This window comes from Dipodomys merriami, unplaced genomic scaffold (assembly GCF_024711535.1).
Source record: "Dipodomys merriami isolate MVZ:Mamm:240054 unplaced genomic scaffold, mDipMer1.0.p SCAF_328, whole genome shotgun sequence".
Taxonomy (NCBI): Eukaryota; Metazoa; Chordata; class Mammalia; order Rodentia; family Heteromyidae; genus Dipodomys; species Dipodomys merriami.
In genome coordinates this window covers 604,907-624,505 of record NW_027204804.1, presented here as the reverse complement: position 1 = coordinate 624,505, position 19,599 = coordinate 604,907, and the positions used below count along the sequence as shown (strand labels likewise).

The following is a 19,599-nucleotide window of genomic DNA, read 5'->3' as shown; positions in this document are numbered from 1 at the left end:
AGCGCATAGTTACTTCAGCTCTTTCCGGAGGTTGGAAAACATTGGCTCTGCCATTCAGTGTCTTGATTCTTTCCATGAACTTTATGAATAATTGGGGGTTTGACCTAAATACATAGAAAATGCTTTAATATAAATGCACTGTGACCTTGGGTAAGTCATGCAACCCTGCAAGGCCTCCGTGTCTTTGGGGGGGGGGTGTATTTTTACAGGTAGAGTTTCCCAACACTGACTGCATGATCAATTCCTTGCATTTGGGGCTTACTCTAAACGGAATAGTTACTACCTTAACAGTGGTCCATTTTCCCGCCTTTTCCGCGTCCAGCAACGGCAACAACCGCAGCCTTCCCCCAGCCCCTCCCAGCCTCCATCCTGCACGCAGGCGCAAACTATCGTTTTCCTTCCACCCGCGCCCCCCCAAGCTTGCCCTAGCAACAAGCTCGAGCCAGGCGCGAAGGCGGGGTGAGCGCATGCGTCCCCGCTCCGTCCGCCACCAGTCGTCGGATTGCGCGCTGGGCTCCTCCCCCGGCAAGCCCAGCCGCCTCCCCGCCCCCTCCCACCCAGGGTCCGCGTGGCGGGGCGCGCGCGCACTCGGCCCCGGTGACTCCGAGTCTCTCGGGCTGCAGCCGCCAGGCGGGAGGGGCAGGGTTCTTTCCCTGGGGCTCCGCCTCTTTTGGCCTGGCGTTCCTACCGCGCTTGCGCGCTCCCGCCCGGTCTCCATCTTGGAATTGGGAGGAAGAGGGAGAGGGAGACCGGGACGAGACCGGGCTGTGGTGCGGAGAGAGGCTGAGACGGAGGAGAGGAGAGGGAGAGAGGGCGCGGAGACAGTCGGCAGCGCCTTAGCCACAGTCTCTCAGCTGTCCTCGAGAGCGAGGAGGAGGAAGGAAGGAGGCCAGGGCGGGAGCGGGGGCTGTCACTCTCGGACCCCGGCGTGAGGGGCCGTGCGGCCGGGCGTCCTCGGGGTGGGCCCCCCGGACGGTGGCCGGAGACCCGGGTTCAGGCTCCTGGGTTCCACATTTCCGGGCTTCGCCCCCCCTGCCTCTCAAATAGCCAGGTATCAGCCCTCCTATTCCAGACAGCCGGGACTCGGGTCCCAGCCTCTCCAAACCTGGGGGTCTGTTTTATAGAATTTCAGATCTCTGGGGTTCAGGCCCCTGTGTGCACCAGTATCCGGGGTTCACTCCCCAGGCCTTCAGAGAGCGGATTCATTTTCTCCGTGCGTAAAGATACGGGGTCGAGACCCCCACACCAGGAATCCGGGATTCAGCAACTCTCGCCCTCGAGTTGGGGGAGGACTGGACCGCGAGGTCAGATCAGGTTGTCACCCCCTCCCCTCCCGGGGCGGCTTCCCGGGCCCGCCCCTCCGGAAGGGCGAAAGCCGAGGAAGAGGTGGCAAGGGGGAAAGGTCTCCTTGCCCCTCTCCCTGCTTGGCAGAGCCGCTGGAGGACTCCAGGCGGAAGCGGAGGCGCTGGGGCACCATAGTGACCCCTACCAGGTGAGACACGGGGTGCAGGGGCGCGGGTCCCTGTGTCTAGCACAGAAGAAACAGTCCTTCTTTCTGAGAGGCTGGGCCGGGGCAGGCCCTCTCTTCAGGATGGGGAACCCCAGCTGGGCCCGTGGTCAGCCTCTGGCCCGCCTTGCCTTGTGTTGCCACCCTCTTCCCCTTCCTCTTCCCTTCATTGTGTCTGGTTGATGGGGGACCTCAGGTGACAGGTCTCTAATGTCATGCCCTAGGGTACTTGAGTTAATCACATGGATTGTACCTTTCTGGTGTTCTCTGTTAACTTTGTCCCTCGTAGCCACCTCTTCTTCATGATTATACTTCTTTTTCCTGACTGCTCTGGGGTGTTGGTTCACATGCCTCTGATTGCCATGGTGGGTCTGCTTATCTGCTTTTCATGCCTGATTTGGTTGGATGTCTTGTCCTTGCAAGGAAGTGTGTGTGTGTGTGTGTGTGTGTGTGTGTGTGTGTGTGTGTGTTTTCACCTGGCCACAATTAACCTTGCTGGTATACATTTATCAAGTGATCTTCCTTTATAAATTACTTCTTATCCATTCTCTTTGGCCTCACACATCCCATTCACCCTGTGAAAGCTCTTTTAATGCTGTCTTCCCATTTTACAGTTGAGAACATTGAGGCCCAGAGAGGTTGCCCAAGGTCACACAGCTGAATGGGAATTTTAAACTAAGTCCTCAACCAGGTCTCGCCCTTGATCCACACTTGTTTCTGGCCATGTTTCTTCCAAGCTTAGGCTTAGCCAGTGAGGCCCACAGGAAGATGAGTTGGGGTGAGGGTTGAAAATGGGGGTGTGATGGAATTCCTTTCTAGGAGGGCTGTAGACTAAGGAGCTTTTCATGAGGGGAGCCTGTGACTCCTGCTTCTGCTTTGTGCATTTTCTGTCTTAACATGACCTTCATCTTTACCACATTCTCAGACTTTGGGTTTCTGAAAGGGCTGGCCCTTCTGACAAACGATGGCCATAGTGGCCTCTCTTGACAGTTAAAGCTTGGCAGTTGGGGTAAGATGATTTCCTGAAGCATTAAGCCTATGGCAACCCTAGAGACAGGGAAAGAAAAAAAAAAAATCCATATGTTGAGTGTCTGCATAGTGTTTCAGTGAGATCTCATGAGTCCCATACTACAATAATCCATTTAACCGGAGAAGACCAAGAATGGAAAGGAGTTATCTAAAGCTGTTGCTGAACAGTGTAGATGGAATATACTGGTAGGGCAGCTCAATGATGAGGACAGATTTCTCATCAGACACAAGGATATGAACATTGATTTTTAAAACATGGTTTTGATTTAGCACAGACCTTGGTAATGGCTCAAATGCTGTTGTTTTTATGAGGAAGAGAACCTGTGTGCCAATGGCTGGCACCCTTGTTACGTGGTCAGAGATCCTGGCAGCCATGGGGTTGGTGCTAGGAAAGAGGTCAGGAAGATTGCCTTGGCAGGTTGTGAGCACCTGCTCTTGTGATCTGTGATGCAGGTGAGGAGTGCTCAGGCACCATTGTTGGCAGAAGGGGGCCTTGAGTAACTTGGCTGCTGTCGTGGGCTGAGCTGAGGACAAGGGATCACAGCCTTTCTGAGCCCTCTACCCTCCTGGGCCCCTGAACAGTCAGACTCCCTCCTTGCCCTTCAGCTTCCAGTTGAGTTGAAGAGACAACATTTAACAACACAACAGGAAACAGTGCACAACCAAATATAATTACCTGCTAAAATTGTTAGGTGCTTTTAAGCAGCTAGAACTCTTTCTTGGGAGTCTAGCTCTGCTGAAGGAGCCTTTGTGTTTAGCTCGGATTCTCTCCTGGAATCCCCTTGAGAGTCTGATTCTGATAACCAGCAGCAACTTTTTCTTGGTATTTGGCTGGGTGATCAGGGAACACCCTCCAAGGCCTGGAGTAGTCAAGGGAGGCTTCCTGTAGGACGGGCCAAGCTTGAGTGACAAGCAATTAGGCTTTAGTGAAGAGAAAGTCCTGCCTGGTCTCTGACCTTAGAGAAAGTCTTTGTGCGTGTGTGTGCACCAGTACTAGAGTTAAATCCAGAATCTGGGTGCTGTCTCTTAGCTTTTTCACTCGAAGCTGGTGCTCTACAACTTGAGTCATAGCTCCATTTCTGGCTTTTTGGTGGTTAATTGGAAATAAGAGTCTCGTGGACTTTCCTGCCTGAGCTGGCTTCAAACCTCGATCCTCAAATCTCCACTTCCTGAGTAACTAGGATTACAGGTTTGAGCCTGTAGTCGTTTTTACCTCTGCTACTCAGCAACTTGTCTGATAAATGCTGATCCTGATTCTAACCCTGCCCTGCTGGTTTCATAAAGCTGTTCCAAAAAGCCTGCTGGTGGTGAGACAGCTTTGGTCAAGTCACTTATCCTTTCTAAGCTTGTATTCCTCACTGGTGAAATAGGGGTAAAGAGAATACCCCATAAAATTGAGATGAGCATGCAGTGAGGTACTTGCTACCCATGGTCAACAAATGCTGTTCATACCACAGATATCCTGTGTATATGCTGCTTATGCAATTGGACTAGACAAGGCATCCCAGATCACAGTGATGCCCTCAAAATCAGATGCCACTTCCATCCCTGGCTTTCCCATTCTAGATCTCCCTGCCACAGTATCCCTACCCTTTGTGAGAGTGAGTCTCCAGGTTCTTCTGGGCTAGTACCCACTTGGAACAATGGCCGGATTTCCACTACCTCCGGCCTAGCTGTTTCCTGTTCTCTTCCAGGGTGTGAAAGGTTGAAGGAGGAGGGGGTCTCAGCACCAACGGGAACAGGAAGGTGCCTGGAAATTGTTGGGAGCATGGGACTTGAGGGACAGGACATGGGGATCTGGAGGGAAAACAGGTTATAAGGAAATGTGAACTTGTTGAGGGATGAAAGGGGTGGTGAGTGTTTGACTTCGCAGTGCCTTCCTAGCAATTTTAGGGACTCCAGGGCCGCGGCCCCCGTGATCTAGTTGCCAAGGCAACTTCATTTTTTTCAGAGCTTGGATGTTGCTCCTGATCTCCCCCTGTCCTTTCTCAGCAGTGCCTCCTCCTCCTCAGAATGAGTGGGGAGGAGAAGTCAGGAACTGGAGGGGGCTCTTCCTTTCCCTGTGGCTCCTGGCCTGTGCTAAGAATCCTATCTTCCTTTCCCAGGTGAGGCCCTACTCTCAGGGCCCCCAGGGGCCACCATGCCAGCTGGGGGCCGGGCTGGGAGCCTGAAGGACCCTGATGTGGCTGAGCTCTTCTTCAAGGATGACCCTGAAAAGCTCTTCTCTGACCTCCGGGAAATTGGCCATGGCAGCTTTGGAGCTGTGTACTTTGTGAGTTGGGCTTGGGGAGTAAAGTAAGGATGGGGACTCTCTTCACTCTGTGAGCTTCCAGACAGTCCTTCTAAGCCATTCCACCATACCAACCTTTCCTGTCTCCTCCTACTGGGTCAGCAAATCTCCCCCTGCCCTGTGCTGGAGGAGAAGAAGATGTATCACCAGCCTCTGATCTGGTCCTCTAGGCCCGGGATGTTCGAAATAGTGAGGTGGTGGCCATCAAGAAGATGTCCTACAGTGGGAAGCAATCAAATGAGGTGAGTCAAGCTCCCTAAGACCAGGCTATGGTACAGAGGACCTCAATCTCAAGATGCAGGTTGTGTAACTCCTTTCCACTCTGACTTTATAGAAATGGCAGGACATCATCAAGGAGGTGCGGTTCTTGCAGAAGCTCCGACATCCCAATACCATTCAGTACCGGGGCTGTTACCTGAGGGAGCACACAGCTTGGGTAAGCTGTTCCCCTCCTCATGCCCATCTTGTCCTGGCCCAGTTTCTTTAGTGGGCCTTGTTCAGGGCGCCATTGTGGGATCTTAAGATAGAGGAAGTCTTTACTGACTACTTTAGTCCTCAGACAAATCCAAGAACAATAGGATCAGTCTGGGGGGGAAGGAAGTTTGCTGAAGAGTGATGTTGGTAGCAGGTGGAAGGGGGCATGTGGTCTGGAGGAGGGGAAGAGTGAATAGAGGGTTAAAGGGATTCAAATGGAACTAATGGGGAATAACTTGGGCTTTGTCTAGCCAGGGACTCTCCCACCACCTCCTCATTTTCTCCAGTTGCCTGCCCTTCCTCCCTGTCATGTCTTCTGGAGCATCACCTGAGTGAAGGGATAGGCAGAAAAGCTCTGTTTTGAGAATCTTCCCACGGATGCTAGGCCAGGTGTAGCCAGGATCTGTTGATCTCTAATGCTTGACCCTTTCATAGCTGGTGATGGAGTATTGTCTGGGCTCAGCTTCTGACCTTCTAGAAGGTAAGTGACTTGGTCAATAAGTGGGATAAGGGCGCAAAGAAGCTATAAGGGAAGGGATAAAGGGATCGTAATCCAGTCCCACCTACCAACCCCTTTAATTTGATATTTTTCCCCTCTTCAGTGCACAAGAAGCCCCTTCAGGAAGTGGAGATTGCAGCTGTGACCCATGGGGCGCTTCAAGGCCTGGCCTACCTGCACTCCCACAACATGATCCACAGGTACAACAGTGCCAGAGATGGCTAGAATAAGAGTGCTTGCCACACACCCCTCATTTCTCTGGTCTGCAACTGTCTTGGGAACTGCTAACGTCCCTGCCCAACTTTCTTGAGACATTTCATCTCTTCTTTGTCTCCATTAGGGATGTGAAGGCTGGAAACATCCTGCTGTCAGAGCCAGGCTTAGTGAAGCTGGGGGACTTCGGCTCCGCATCCATCATGGCACCTGCCAACTCCTTCGTGGGCACCCCATACTGGTGAGGGGTGGTGGTGGGTGGAAAGAGCTCCCAGGGTGGCAGGAGTAAGAGTTGTGGAGACTGAGAGGTGATTCACCTCTTTCCTCTCATTCTCTCAGGATGGCTCCAGAGGTGATCTTGGCCATGGATGAGGGGCAATACGATGGCAAAGTGGATGTTTGGTCCTTGGGGATAACCTGCATTGAGCTGGGTAAGTATGGTCTCCCCTTTACTCCCTCCTTTCTTCTTTCCTCCTTTCCATTACTGTCCTCGCCCCATCCCATCCTCTGGGGATGGCATCCTAGACCTCCAAACTCCAGTCCATTTTGACCATCCTGGAGCTCTGACTATCAGCACCTGTCAAATCCTGCCAATTCTTAGCCTTAAAGGTTTTGTAGTAGTTAATGGCTTTCTGTCCACTACCTTAGTTAAGTGCTCTGCTACTGAACCGAGGCCTGACTTGATGTTACTTGATCATTCTGTTTAACCTTTCTTTTAGGGTAAAAGTTCCTTGAGAGCAAGTCTAGATTGTTTGTTCGTTTTTTTTTTTGTTGGTTGTGGGGCCTGAACTCTGGGTCTGGGCACTGTCCCTCAGTGCTTCAGCTCAAGGCTAGTGCTCTACCATGTGAGCCACAGAACCACTTCCGGCTTTTTCTGCTTATGTGGTGCTGAGGAATCAAACCCAGGGCCTCAAGCATGCAAGGCAAGTGCTCTACCACTGAGCCACCTTCCCAGCCCAAGTCTAGATTCTTTTATCTTCCCCATAATGCTTTGCAAGTTTTTTGCTCCTATTTGTTTCTTAATAAGTACTACTTAATAACTGAATGTGTGCTTCCATCTGCCTTTTTGTGGGCATTTGTGAATGTTCTTTTTTGTTTGTTTGTTTTTGTTGATCGTGGTGCTTAAACTCTGGGCCAGGGTGCTGTCCCTCAACTCTTCAAATCGGGGCTAGCTAGCGTTCTACCACTTGAGCCACAGCACTACTTCCAGCTTTTTCTGTTTATGTGGTGCTGAGGAATTGAACCTAGGGCCTCATGCATGTGAGGCAAGCACTCTACCACTGAGCTACCTTCCCAGTCCTGAATGCTATTTTCTTTGATCCCTTTTCTGCTTGTATCAGAGAGGGGAGATACTACATTTACTGAGGAAGGAACTAGTGAAAATTCAACATAATGGTGAATTGTTCAAGGTCATGTTATTTCTAATTTAGACTTTGGGATTTGAAACCTTGCTAAGTTCCATTCTAGTCTATTCTGTGCACCTGCCATCTTTCACCTTCTCCCCTATTGACTTTCCCATAGCGGAGCGGAAGCCACCACTGTTTAACATGAACGCGATGAGTGCCTTATACCACATTGCACAGAATGAGTCCCCCGCACTCCAGTCAGGACACTGGTGAGTACTGGGGTATCTGGAACTGGGCTAGACCATGGAGTTACGCTGCCTGGCTCATTCTTATTTCTCCTGTCCCCCGCCCTCTGTTAACTTATAGGTCTGAGTACTTCCGGAATTTTGTTGATTCCTGCCTTCAGAAAATCCCTCAAGATAGACCCACCTCAGAGGTTCTTCTGAAGGTGAGGGCTTACTGGCTTGTATTCCCTTAAAACTGCAGATTGGTGGAGGCCAAGAAAGCCTCCCCAACGCCCTTCTCTACTAGGAGCTTCATTCACAAATTCCCACCCCATCCTTAATGCCTTTTTTGAAAGATTTTTTTTCTATCAGACTGCTTTAATCTCTAAACAATAATAACTTCCCCCATATCTTATTGCGAGCTAGAGCTTTTGATTAGCATGAGATAATCGGCGATGCCACACTCATCTGATGAATTCAAGCCCCAAATCTAGGGTGTCTTATCATGGGTCAATGTATGATTTCACTTGGTGTTTTAATTTTGTTTGTTTTTGGCAGTTCTGGGGTTTGAATTCTGTTTCATACTAGCTTGGCAGGCATTCTACCACTTGAGACACAACCCAGTATCCCCTGAAACACTTTTGAAGGGTCCATAAGGATCTCTAGTTAGGACTGATTTAGACAGTCTAGTTTGACCTACTTATTTGAAAATTCTGGAATAGCTTTTGAGGCCCAAAGAGACCTTATGATACATCCAAGATGACATGGCATGTTTCTTGTGTGTGCCAATCCTGGCACTTATTTTTTTGTTTTGTTTTGTTCCAATCCTGGGCCTGGGCATTGTCCCTAAGGTTTTTTTAAGACTAGCACTCTACCATTTGAGCCACAGCTCTGGCATTTTGGTGGTTCACTGGAGAAAAGAGTCTCATGGGCTTTCCTGCCCAGGCTAGCTTTGAATCGTGGTCCTCAGTTCTCAGCCTCCTGAGTAGCTAGGATTACAGATGTGAGCCACTGGTGCCCACCATGAGCCACTAGCACCCAGCTACATAACACTTGAATAGTGGAACTAGACTAGAATTCAGATCTCCTGACTGACGTTGCCTTCAGCACATCTGTAAAACAAGAGACTGTCTAAGGAATGGAGATTGAGTGGTAGACACATTTTTGTGGGAGAGGGGTTTGAGACAAGGAAAGTATTCACCATGGTGGGTTTGGGCCTCAGGAGAATATTTCAGGCCAGTGAGAATACTCAGAGCCTTGGATTGGAATGGGATGATGGGGTGGGAGTTGCAGCAAGCCTCAATGTTCTCTTCCCCTAGCACCGCTTTGTGCTCCGGGAGCGGCCACCCACAGTCATCATGGACCTGATCCAGAGAACCAAGGATGCTGTGCGGGAACTGGACAACCTGCAGTACCGCAAGATGAAAAAGATTCTATTCCAAGAGGCCCCCAATGGTCCTGGTGCTGAGGCACCAGAGGAGGAGGAGGTGACCCAGCTGACCCTGCCACCTTTCCCACTTGCCCCACCCCCTACTTCTGCATACCCTCTGACTGCTTGTGCTGCCTCCATGCACACACTCCTTGTCCTTCCCCTTCCTTGCCCAACAGACCACGCCCTGTTCACAGGAGACCGAGCCCTACATGCACCGGGCAGGGACACTGACCAGTCTGGAGAGTAGTCACTCTGTGCCCAGCATGTCCATCAGTGCTTCCAGCCAGAGCAGCTCAGTCAACAGCCTAGCCGATGCCTCGGACAATGAAGAGGAAGAGGAGGAAGAAGAGGAGGAAGAGGAGGAGGAAGAAGGCCCTGAAGCCCGAGAGATGGCCATGATGCAGGAGGGCGAGCACACGGTTACTTCGCACAGCTCTATAATCCACCGCCTGCCGGTATGTGGCTCACCCTGAGCGGGCCTGACAGTTAAGCAGCCTAGCTTGAACTGTCCTCAGGAGCTATCTGAGGAACATGATTGTTCCTCCTCTAGTAACTCCCTTTGGGTTCAATGGCCTCTGAGATGGGTATTCTTTCACCTCCACTTCCTCTAGGGTTCTGACAACCTGTATGATGATCCCTACCAGCCGGAGATAACTCCGAGCCCACTCCAGCCACCTGCAGCCCCAGCTCCCACCTCCACCACCTCTTCTGCCCGCCGCCGGGCCTACTGCCGCAACCGGGACCATTTTGCCACCATTCGTACTGCCTCTCTGGTGAGTGCAGCCGCTCATCACCTTCTCTAAGTTACCTGGATACTCCAGACTGTCTTCAAGTCCTGAAGTGACTTTGTTCCTGGGACAAACAACTAATTAGATTCTGTTCTCATTGGCTGCTCTCCGTAGTTTTCTCCTCTCCGTGACTCTACTCCTTTTTCCCAGCAGACTTTTGTCACATTGTCCAGTCTTGGTATTGTAATGTAGGAAATTCTTAGTCCATTTTCACAACCTGCCATAAATAACAGCTCCTGGGGGCTTCCCAGGCTCCTCTGGCTAGTCAGGTGCTCTACACCCATGGGCATGTGCAGCCCATGTATCGTACCTTCAGGCTTACTGGATTCAGGAGGCAGAGGGCAGAATGGGGTTCAGTGGTATACTTCATTTTTTTCAGCCACCCTGGGAGAATCTTGCCCAGGTTCTTTGGTGGGTCCTAAGTCCTGAAGACAGTATCTTGGTCCTCTCTCGAATTAAGTCATTCCCATTTTTTTCTCTGTCTACAGGAAAAAAGTGTTAAGGTTTTCATAAGACAAAGTTATTTATTCATGCTTTTAATAAACCTTTAAGGTCACATTCCCACTTGGCTGCATTTGGGTGCCAGCTGTCCCTGTAACGGCTGCCGAGTAGGTCTGTTGTGTTCCTGTAGCCTCTGTCTGAGGCCAGGGCTTCCATGAAGCCAGCTCTTCAGTTGCCACAGTTCTTCGTGCTCTGTGGTGCTTTGCAGAGAGGTCTTTGGCTTCCAATACCTTGGCCCCCACCTGGACTAGCTTAAGAGCCAGTGATAGTAATTGCAAATAGGACCAGCGATCACCCTTGGGTGAGGAGATCTAGACCCAGTGTTCTTTCTCCAGCATCCATCCCAGCTAGGCCATGAGGTATGATGTGTCCTCCATGTTTGTTGAAGGTAAAGGACACAGCACTTGGGTTTAGAGTCTGCCGATGCTCTTCTGTGTAAGTGTTGAGCTTGCCACTGTGCGTATGTATATGAATTGCCCATGGATGAGGCAAGAAATGCGAAAGGAAGTCACATGGGAGGAAGAGGCAGAACTGGGATCTGAACCTAGGTCTGGCTGGGATCTGAACCTAGGTCTGACTGTTCACTCTTTTGAACTAATCTGAGTTATTTCTATTTTTGTGCCGGCTCTGTGCTCATCACCTTTTTTTTTTCTCATTGGATCACACCAACCCACGAAGTAAGATGATATTGCTATCATCTCTGAGGAAACAGGCTCAAAGAGAGAGGTTAAGTGTGGGAAGGTCCAGAATAAGAATGAAACCATGAGTCTGAAAGCTGTGTTCTTCCCCATGGAGCACCAAGATGATCTGTGTGAATAAAATGAGGGCCAGCGCTGAGTGTGTTTTGATCCCCTCTTCACCCTAGGTCAGCCGGCAGATCCAGGAGCATGAGCAGGATTCAGCCCTGCGGGAGCAGCTAAGTGGTTACAAACGGATGCGGCGACAGCACCAGAAGCAGCTTCTGGCCCTGGAGTCAAGGTTGAGGGGTGAACGTGAGGAGCACAGCGCACGGCTGCAGCGGGAACTTGAGGCACAGCGGGCTGGCTTTGGGGCTGAAGCTGAGAAGCTGGCCCGGCGGCACCAGGCCATTGGTGAGAAGGAAGCACGGGCTGCCCAGGCAGAGGAACGGAAGTTCCAGCAGCACATCCTCGGGCAGCAGAAAAAAGAGCTGGCTGCCTTGCTGGAGGCACAGAAGCGAACCTATAAGCTTCGGAAGGAGCAGCTGAAGGAGGTAGGCTAGAGCCGTTGCAGTGGGGGGAGGACTGAGGGTGGGCAGTAAGGTCCTGACCCTGTTCCCCACTGCCCCATCCAGGAACTGCAGGAGAACCCTAGCACACCCAAGCGGGAGAAGGCAGAGTGGCTGCTGCGGCAGAAGGAGCAACTGCAACAGTGCCAGGCAGAGGAGGAGGCAGGGCTGCTGAGGCGCCAGCGACAGTATTTTGAGCTGCAGTGTCGCCAGTATAAGCGCAAGATGTTGCTGGCCCGTCATAGCCTGGACCAGGACCTGCTGCGAGAGGTAGGCTGCCCCACCCACCATGAGTCAAGCATTCTGGCATCTCTCTCTTATTTGCCTCCCTCAAGTTTTCTTTCCCCTCTGTTGGAGTGATGTTGTGGTTCAGGTTCTCTTTAATACCCTTCTTGCCTCCCATCCTCATTGGGTCCTGCAAGAAGGTCCTTAGGCCTCTGTTCCCAGGCCAGCTATCCTCCACCCCACTATCAGCTCCCCTTGCCAAGGAGTTGGGGATTTTTCCTGCCTTGATACAAACAAAGCTCCTTGACCCAGGCCCTGGGCCCTGCCTGCCTCCCTTCTGCTTCAGGACTTGAACAAGAAACAGACACAGAAGGACTTGGAGTGTGCCTTGCTGCTGCGGCAGCATGAGGCCACTCGGGAGCTGGAGCTTCGGCAGCTCCAGGCTGTCCAGCGCACACGAGCCGAACTCACCCGCCTCCAGCACCAGACGGAGCTGGGCAACCAGCTGGAGTACAACAAGCGACGTGAACAAGAGCTACGACAGAAGCATGCGGCCCAGGTTCGCCAGCAGCCCAAGAGCCTCAAAGTACGTGCAGGCCAGCGCCCCCCAGAACACCCCATTACTGGCATTCTGAGACCACCTAGCACAGGCACTCCTAGTGAAGAGCAGCCCTGCTCATCCGGCCAGGAGACAGTCCTGGACCAGAGGGTGCTGGGAAAGGAGGAGGAAGCAGTGTCAGAGAGGATTCTGGGAAAGGAAGGGAGCACCTTGGAGCCAGAGGAGCAGAGGATTTTGGGGGAAGAGTCAGGAACCCTTAGTCTCAGCTCACAAAAACATAGGAATTTGGATAAGGAGGAAGATTGGGATCCACCAGAGGAGAAGATAGAGGAGTTTAGAGTCCCATCACTGCCACCTGAGGAAAGAAGCATTGCTGGCGAGGAGGCGGCTGGGGCATGGAGGCTGTGGGGACAGGAGAATGGAAGCTTTCTGGATGAGGAGTTGGATCTCTGCTGGGTCCAGGGTCCAGCACTGACTCCAGTGCCGGAGGAGGAGGAGGAGGAGGACGAGGAGGGGGCTCCAATTGGAACCCTTCGGGATCCTGGAGATGGCTGCCCCTCCCCAGACATCCCTCCAGAACCACCTCCACCACATCTAAGGCCTGGCCCTGCTAGCCAGCTCCCTGGACTCCTGTCCCACGGCCTCCTCGCTGGCCTCTCCTTCGCAGTGGGGTCTTCCTCTGGTCTCCTGCCCCTGTTACTTCTGCTGCTGCTCCCACTGCTGGCAGCCCAGGGTGGGGGTGGCCTGCAGGCAGCACTGTTAGCCCTCGAAGTGGGATTGGTAGGCCTGGGGGCCTCCTACTTACTCCTTTGTACAGCTCTTCATCTGCCCCCCAGTCTGTTTCTGGTATTGGCCCAGAGCAGCGCACTAGGGGCTGTCCTGAGCCTGAGCTGGCGCCGAGGCCTTATGGGTGTGCCTCTGGGGCTTGGGGCAGCCTGGCTCCTGGCTTGGCCAGGCCTGGCTCTACCCCTGGCAGCTATGGCAGCCGGAGGCAAATGGGTGCGGCAGCAAGGCCCCTGGATCCGCAGGAGCATCTCTCGACTCTGGTTGCGGGTTCTGTTGCGCCTATCACCCAAGGCCTTCCAGGCCCTACAGGGCTTTGGGGCTGTGGGTGACAGGGGCCTGTTTGCGCTCTACCCCAAGACCAACAAAGATGGCTTCCGAAGCCGCCTGCCTGTTCCTGGACCTCGGAGGGGTAATCCTCCCACTGTTCGGCGCCCATTCGCCTTGTTGTCAAGGGTTTGGGCTTTGTGCAAGGGCTGGAACTGGCGCCTAGCACGGGCCAGTCAAGGTTTAGCCTCCCGTTTGCCCCCCTGGGCCATCCACACGCTGGCCAGCTGGGGCTTGCTTCGTGGTGAAAGGCCCAGTCGGATTCCACGGCTGCTACCACGCAGCCAGCGCCGACTTGGTCCTCCTGCCTCCCGCCAGCCACCACCAGGGGCCTTAACTGGGCGGAGATCCCGGACGCGCCAGTTCCGGGCCCTGCCTCCCTGGAGGTAACCAACTCCAATCTTTCCTGCCCAAATCTAGAGCAGCGAGCACTTTATCTCCCAGGACTCAGTGATGGTTTTTTTTTTCAGTCCCCAAGTCCTCTCCTTCCTTCCACCCCTCCTCCCTCAGCATGTCCCCCCACCCCCAGGCCAGCCCAGCCTCTGGGGCCTTTAGACAGGCAGCCTCCTCCACCATAGAGTCCACAAGTCACACTTTGTGTTCTCCTGACCCCTAAGTTATTGCTGTTCTCCCACTGTGTGTGTGTTCATCCTCACCCTCATTGACTCAGGCCTGGGGCCAGGGGGGTGGGGTGGGAACAAAATTACAGTTTTTTTGTTTTTTTGTTTTTTTCTCCTCTTTGATTTTGTTTTTCTGTCTCCCTTCCAACCTGTCCCCTTCCCCCTACCAAAAAAAGAAAAAGAAAAAAAGAAAAAAAAAGAAAAAGACAAACACAAATAAAATATCTGAGCGGAACTGTACCTTTGGCCCAGGCTGCCTCTGTCTGCTTTGTCCTGCCGCCTAGCCTTCCTGGTTTGCCCCCAATCTGGACCCTTGGCCCCCAGCTCCATGACCTCTTCACCCCATCTGCGTTATCTCAATTCCTTTCACTCCTCAACCTCATCCTCTGCCTTCATAGCTTCATCACACCATGACCACTACCAGCCCTGGGCTGTGGGTCCCTACAGAGCTGCCCCAGAGCCTCCTGGTCCCATCACTTGCTTATTTGTGGGTCCCTTCCCGAGAGCCCTTAGGGCCCAAGTCCTTAGGTCTCTTCATCCTCGGTCTTTTCCCCAACCCATTGCCTACTGGGTTCCCTTCTGTTTGGGAGCTGCATCTCTTCCCTGCATCAGGCATTAGCCTAGAGGGTTGGGGGATGGGACCACAGACCCTCCGCAGTTGAGGGTGGTGGGCTGGGGCCCAGTTAAGAGTGTGGGAGCCATGGGAGGGGTTGGGCATGGAGTGGGAGCTGAGATTGTAGGGCCAGGCTGGAATGTGGATCTGGTCCAGGTGGCAGATGCTGCCTGTTGAACATGTCAAGCCCTTTCTGGCCACCTCCTTTGCCCCCTTTCCCTCTGTGGCCCAAAGTGGGCAAACCTTTCTTATCCATTTCTCAGCTCGGTGCTTTTCCTTCCCTGTCTTCCTCCCTGAGGTTCTGGACCTGGGCCTTCCTCTCTCCTTAGTTGTGCTGCCTTCTGTGGGTGTTCTGTGTGACTCAAGTCTTCTCACTTAGTCCTTTGCACATTCTTATGTTTGCTCACATGCTCCTATCCGGAGGTCGTATTTTCTCCCTTGTTGCATGGTCAAAGCTTCTTCTGTGTTCTCAGTCCTCTAAAGATTCTCAGTACCCTGTCCATGAACTCTGATGTTCCTTCCCGTGGCATTCCACCCACTCTGGATGTACCCTTGGAATCTGTCTTGTTTTCTTGGCATCTCTTGCCCATCAAGACCTTCCTGATCTGTCTCAACACCATCCCATCTTTCCATGTCTGTCTGTATACAGCTCCCCCCGCCCCCTCTGTCTAACATGTTTTCTGTTTCTCTCCCTCTCCCTGTCTCTGCTTCTGTCTCCTTCCTCCTCTTCTCTCCCTTTCCCCTGGTTGTTCCTTCTCTTCCTCTTCCTCTCCCCTGCCCCCATTTCCCCTTGATCATCCGCTGCATAGTCGAAGGAGCTGCAGATCAAGAAGCAGTTCCAGGAGACGTGTAAGATCCAGACCCGGCAGTACAAGGCTCTGCGGGCACACTTGCTGGAAACTACACCCAAAGCTCAGCACAAGAGCCTCCTTAAGCGGCTCAAGGAAGAACAGACCCGAAAGCTGGCGATCTTGGCGGAGCAGTATGACCAGTCCATCTCAGAGATGCTCAGCTCACAGGCGGTGAGGCCTGGGGACCTGAGAGGGAGACAGTGGAGGTTGGCCTCTGTATTTCCAACTTAGTTAACAGGCAGTGGAAGGTGGGAGGTACGGACAAAAAGGATGAGCCTTTTTATGCTTGGAAAACTGATAATGCTTTCACTGTTGGTGTTCTCCCCAAAGGTTTTGTTATTTCATATTCTCGATGGTTTTACTGTTTCTCTTAGCATTTTCTTAAGGTCTTGACAAAGCCATCCTATCTACTCTACAAAGAACCACCAAGGAAAAGAGTGGCTATAATTTTTTCCTGGGCCTGAGTTAGTTTACTATGTGAACAGGGAGCAGATTATAGTGAGTGTAGCCCTTGGGGCTCATTTACTCAAAACTTCAGGAGATTTGGAAGGTTGCTGTTCTAAAAACTAACCACATGCATCACTGGAGTGGGCAGCTTAAAATGTACATGGAGTATAAGCGGTCAGAGGGCCCCATTCTCACCCAGTTGCACCTCTCAGAGGTAACTTGCCAATGATAACTGTTTTGTAGATGTTTCCCAATGCATATTTGGAAAATTACAAATATTAAATACAAGTGGAATTATACTTTGCATACTCCTCTCTAATCTCTTTTTTTCCCCCTTAATTTTTTTTGGACCTGGTTACATATCAGTACGTATACTTTTTTTTTTAATAATATAGAATTTGGTGTTTTTGTTTTATCTTGTTTTCCTGAGACAGGGTCTCACTATATAGTCCAGGCTGACCTCAAATTCAGAATCCTCCTCCCTTGGCCTCCTGAGTGCTGGTGTCACTGGGTGAGCCACCAAGCCCAGCTACAATGTAGAATTTTCCCTAGTATGGCTGTATCATAAATTTATTTAACCCATCCCTTATTGGTGGACATTTAGGTTGTTTCCAGCATTTTGCTATCCCAACGCTTCCGTGAACACCTCGAGCACTTGTGCAAGTATACCTGGGGGATAAATTCCTGCAAGTGTAATTGCTGTGCCACAGGGTATGATCATCTTCCATTCTGATAGACGTTGAGACCGCTGCTTCTTGCCACCTTAGGGCCCAGGCCTACCTGGGGCAGGGGAGGACGGTGGGGGAAGGGGAAGAGGTCCCTAAAACTGGTTCTTGCTGCCCTCCAGCTCCGGCTTGATGAGACCCAGGAGGCAGAGTTCCAGGCCCTGAGGCAGCAGCTTCAACAGGAGCTAGAGCTGCTTAACGCCTACCAGAGCAAGATCAAGATCCGCACCGAGAGCCAGCATGAGCGGGAGTTGCGGGAGCTAGAGCAGAGAGTAGCCCTGAGGCGGGCACTGCTGGAGCAACGGGTAAGGGTCTCTGCCTCCAGGGTGAGGTATGGAGGGCAAGCTCCCCATTCTGAGACTCTCACCCCTCTTCTGGGTACCCCAGGTGGAAGAAGAGCTGCTGGCCCTGCAGACAGGGCGCTCCGAGCGAATACGGAGTTTGCTTGAGCGGCAGGCCCGTGAGATCGAGGCCTTCGATGCTGAGAGCATGAGACTGGGCTTCTCCAGTATGGCTCTGGGGGGCATCCCAGCTGAGGCTGCTGCCCAGGGCTACCCTGCCCCACCTCCTGCCCCTGCCTGGCCTTCCCGCCCTGTCCCCCGCTCAGGGGCCCACTGGAGCCACGGCCCTCCCCCACCGGGCATGCCCCCCCCAGCGTGGCGCCAGCCAGCTCTGTTGGCTCCTCCAGGGCCCCCAAACTGGCTAGGACCCCCATCACAGAGTGGGGCACCCCGTGGTGGAGCTCTGCTGCTACTAAGAAACAGCCCCCAGCCCCTGCGGCGGGCAGCCTCGGGGGGCGGTGGCAGTGAGAACGTGGGCCCCCCTGCCGCTGCAGTGCCTGGGCCTCTGAGCCGCAGCACCAGTGTTGCTTCCCACATCCTCAATGGATCCTCCCACTTCTATTCTTGAAGTGCAGGGTGGCGAACAGAGGACTGGGGCCGGGTGGGGGTGGGTAGAGCCTGATCCTGGCAGGCTATCAGCTTGAGGCCCACCCAAGGGTGGTGGGACAGGATGCTGGCTCAGCTCCCCTCAGACCTCATCTCATGAGATTCTTGGGGCTGGCCAGTAGCCCCACACCAGCTTGGGCATCAGTGCTCTAAGGCTGACCAGGAGCCTTGCCTCCCCACCATGGTGCCAGGGTCTCCCTCCGGAACCACCTGGGCAAGGAGGGAGCTGTGCGTGTCAAATATTCATCTGGTTCCCTGGGGGAGGGAGAGGGCGGGTCTAGATATATTATATTCAGAGAACTATACTACCCTTGCAGTGGGGCTGTGGACTGGGGATGACAGGGCCCCAGACCTGTGGTGTGGCAGAGCAGGACTGGAGCCCAAGGTCGGGAGAGTGGGTGAAAGCCTTCCGTGGGAAGGACCTGAGGTGGGGTGAGGTCAGGATGCCTAGGTCTCCAATCCCCCATTATTGTCTGACGTCCTGTGCCGTCTTGTCCTTTTTTTTTTTTTTTTTTCTCCCAATTGGGATCAGGGCTGGGGCAGGGAACAAGGGAAGGACCTTGGAAAAGGGCTGCTCCCCGGCTGGGGGCAGTTATGGGAGCCCCCTCAGCTGTGGGGCTGGCACCGAGCCCCCAGACAAGCTTTTAATAAACTGTTGGTTATTCTAACAGATCCCAGGACTCACCCTTTTTGTCGAAGGTACATATGAAAGACAGTTCAATGGCAAATGATACTGTCTAAAAAGTGAATTTAACTACCAGGTACTGGTGGCTCACACCTGTAATCCTAGCTACTGAGATCTGCGGATTATGGTTCAAAGCCAGCCTGAGCAGGAAAGTCCATGAGATTCTTACCTCCAGTTAACTACCAGAAAACTGGAAGTGGAACTGTGGCTCAGAGTAGCAGAGTGTTAAGCTTGGACAAAAAAGGTTCAGGGACAACACCTAGGCCCTGAGTTCAAGCCCTATGACCAACAATAAAAAAGTGAATTTAGCTGAGTATTGGTAGCTCACACCTGTAATCCTAGCTGACACTATCAGGAGACAGATCTGAGGATCGTGGTTCAAAGCAAGCATGGCTAGGAAACTCCATGACATGCTTATCTCCAATAAATTATCAGAAAAAGCCAGACACCAGGTGCTGGTGGTTCATGCCTGTAATCCTAGCTACTCAGGAGCCTGAGATCTGAGGATCGTGGTTCAAAGCAGCTTGGGCAGGAAAGTCCATGAGATTCTTAACCTCTAATTAACTACCACAAAACTGGAAGTAGAGCTGTGGCTCAGAGTAGTAGAGCACTAGCATTGAGCTCAAAGAGACTCAGGGACAGTACCCAGGTACTGAGTTCAAGCCCCAGGATTGAAAGCGGGGGCGGGGGGGGGGGGGAGGCAGAAATGGCCCTGTGGCTTAAGTGGTAGAGTGCTGCTCAGACCCTACGTTCAAGTCCCAGGACTGGCTGTGTAACCAAAACTTACAGTGGTATTAGTGACTTCAGGCCTAACTGGATCCAGGGACTCAAAAGCACGTCAATCTCTTGATCTCAAATTCCTCTGCTTGCCTTTGCTTTGGCTTCAAAGATTCTAAGAAGGTCTAGTTAATGCCCAGACTCCCAGAGTGTCTCCCCACCTTACTAGCCGCCTAACAGCAAGAGTTCCCTCACAGGTCTGTAGGACCCTAACTGATGAGTTAGGTCTCTCTCATCTGTTAAAGGCTGAGAGGGAGCCCTGGGCTAACTAAACAGCAAAGGAGGATGACAATCACCAGCTGTGCCAGTTTGTGCTTCACATTCTTAGGCTAGTTATTCTGATCTTCCAACTGGACATTAGTTAGCGGATGTATCTTAACATTGATCAGAGAGGGGTCCACTGGTCAGGGTGGGGGAAGGTTAGGAGCCATGCTGCTGATACAGCCTGGTAACAGACCAGACAACAGGGTCCAGGGACTGGGGGACCAGTA

The 19,599-nt window shown here is 52.5% G+C and overlaps 1 protein-coding gene across 5 annotated transcripts; it reads left to right on the top strand.

Moving 5' to 3' along the window:
- Positions 1 to 720: 720 nt before the first annotated feature.
- LOC138841734 (serine/threonine-protein kinase TAO2-like) lies at positions 721 to 18,318 on the top strand. Of its 5 annotated transcripts, none has more exons than XM_070042579.1 (19): positions 721 to 1,492; positions 4,642 to 4,808; positions 4,997 to 5,068; positions 5,161 to 5,262; positions 5,736 to 5,781; positions 5,903 to 5,999; positions 6,140 to 6,253; positions 6,352 to 6,443; positions 7,534 to 7,627; positions 7,725 to 7,806; positions 8,902 to 9,069; positions 9,209 to 9,469; positions 9,626 to 9,787; positions 11,169 to 11,534; positions 11,616 to 11,819; positions 12,121 to 12,360; positions 15,486 to 15,698; positions 16,822 to 17,004; positions 17,087 to 18,318. In XM_070042579.1, the coding sequence occupies exons 2-19, from the start codon at positions 4,677 to 4,679 to the stop codon at positions 17,606 to 17,608; spliced, it is 3,150 nt and encodes a 1,049-aa protein (XP_069898680.1). In that variant the 5' UTR covers positions 721 to 1,492; positions 4,642 to 4,676; the 3' UTR covers positions 17,609 to 18,318. The 5 variants fall into 5 exon arrangements, with proteins under 5 accessions (XP_069898680.1, XP_069898679.1, XP_069898681.1 ...); XM_070042578.1 differs by having other exon boundaries at positions 9,191 to 9,469; XM_070042580.1 differs by lacking the exon at positions 17,087 to 18,318 and adding an exon at positions 16,579 to 16,685 and having other exon boundaries at positions 9,191 to 9,469; positions 16,822 to 16,959.
- Positions 18,319 to 19,599: the final 1,281 nt, after the last annotated feature.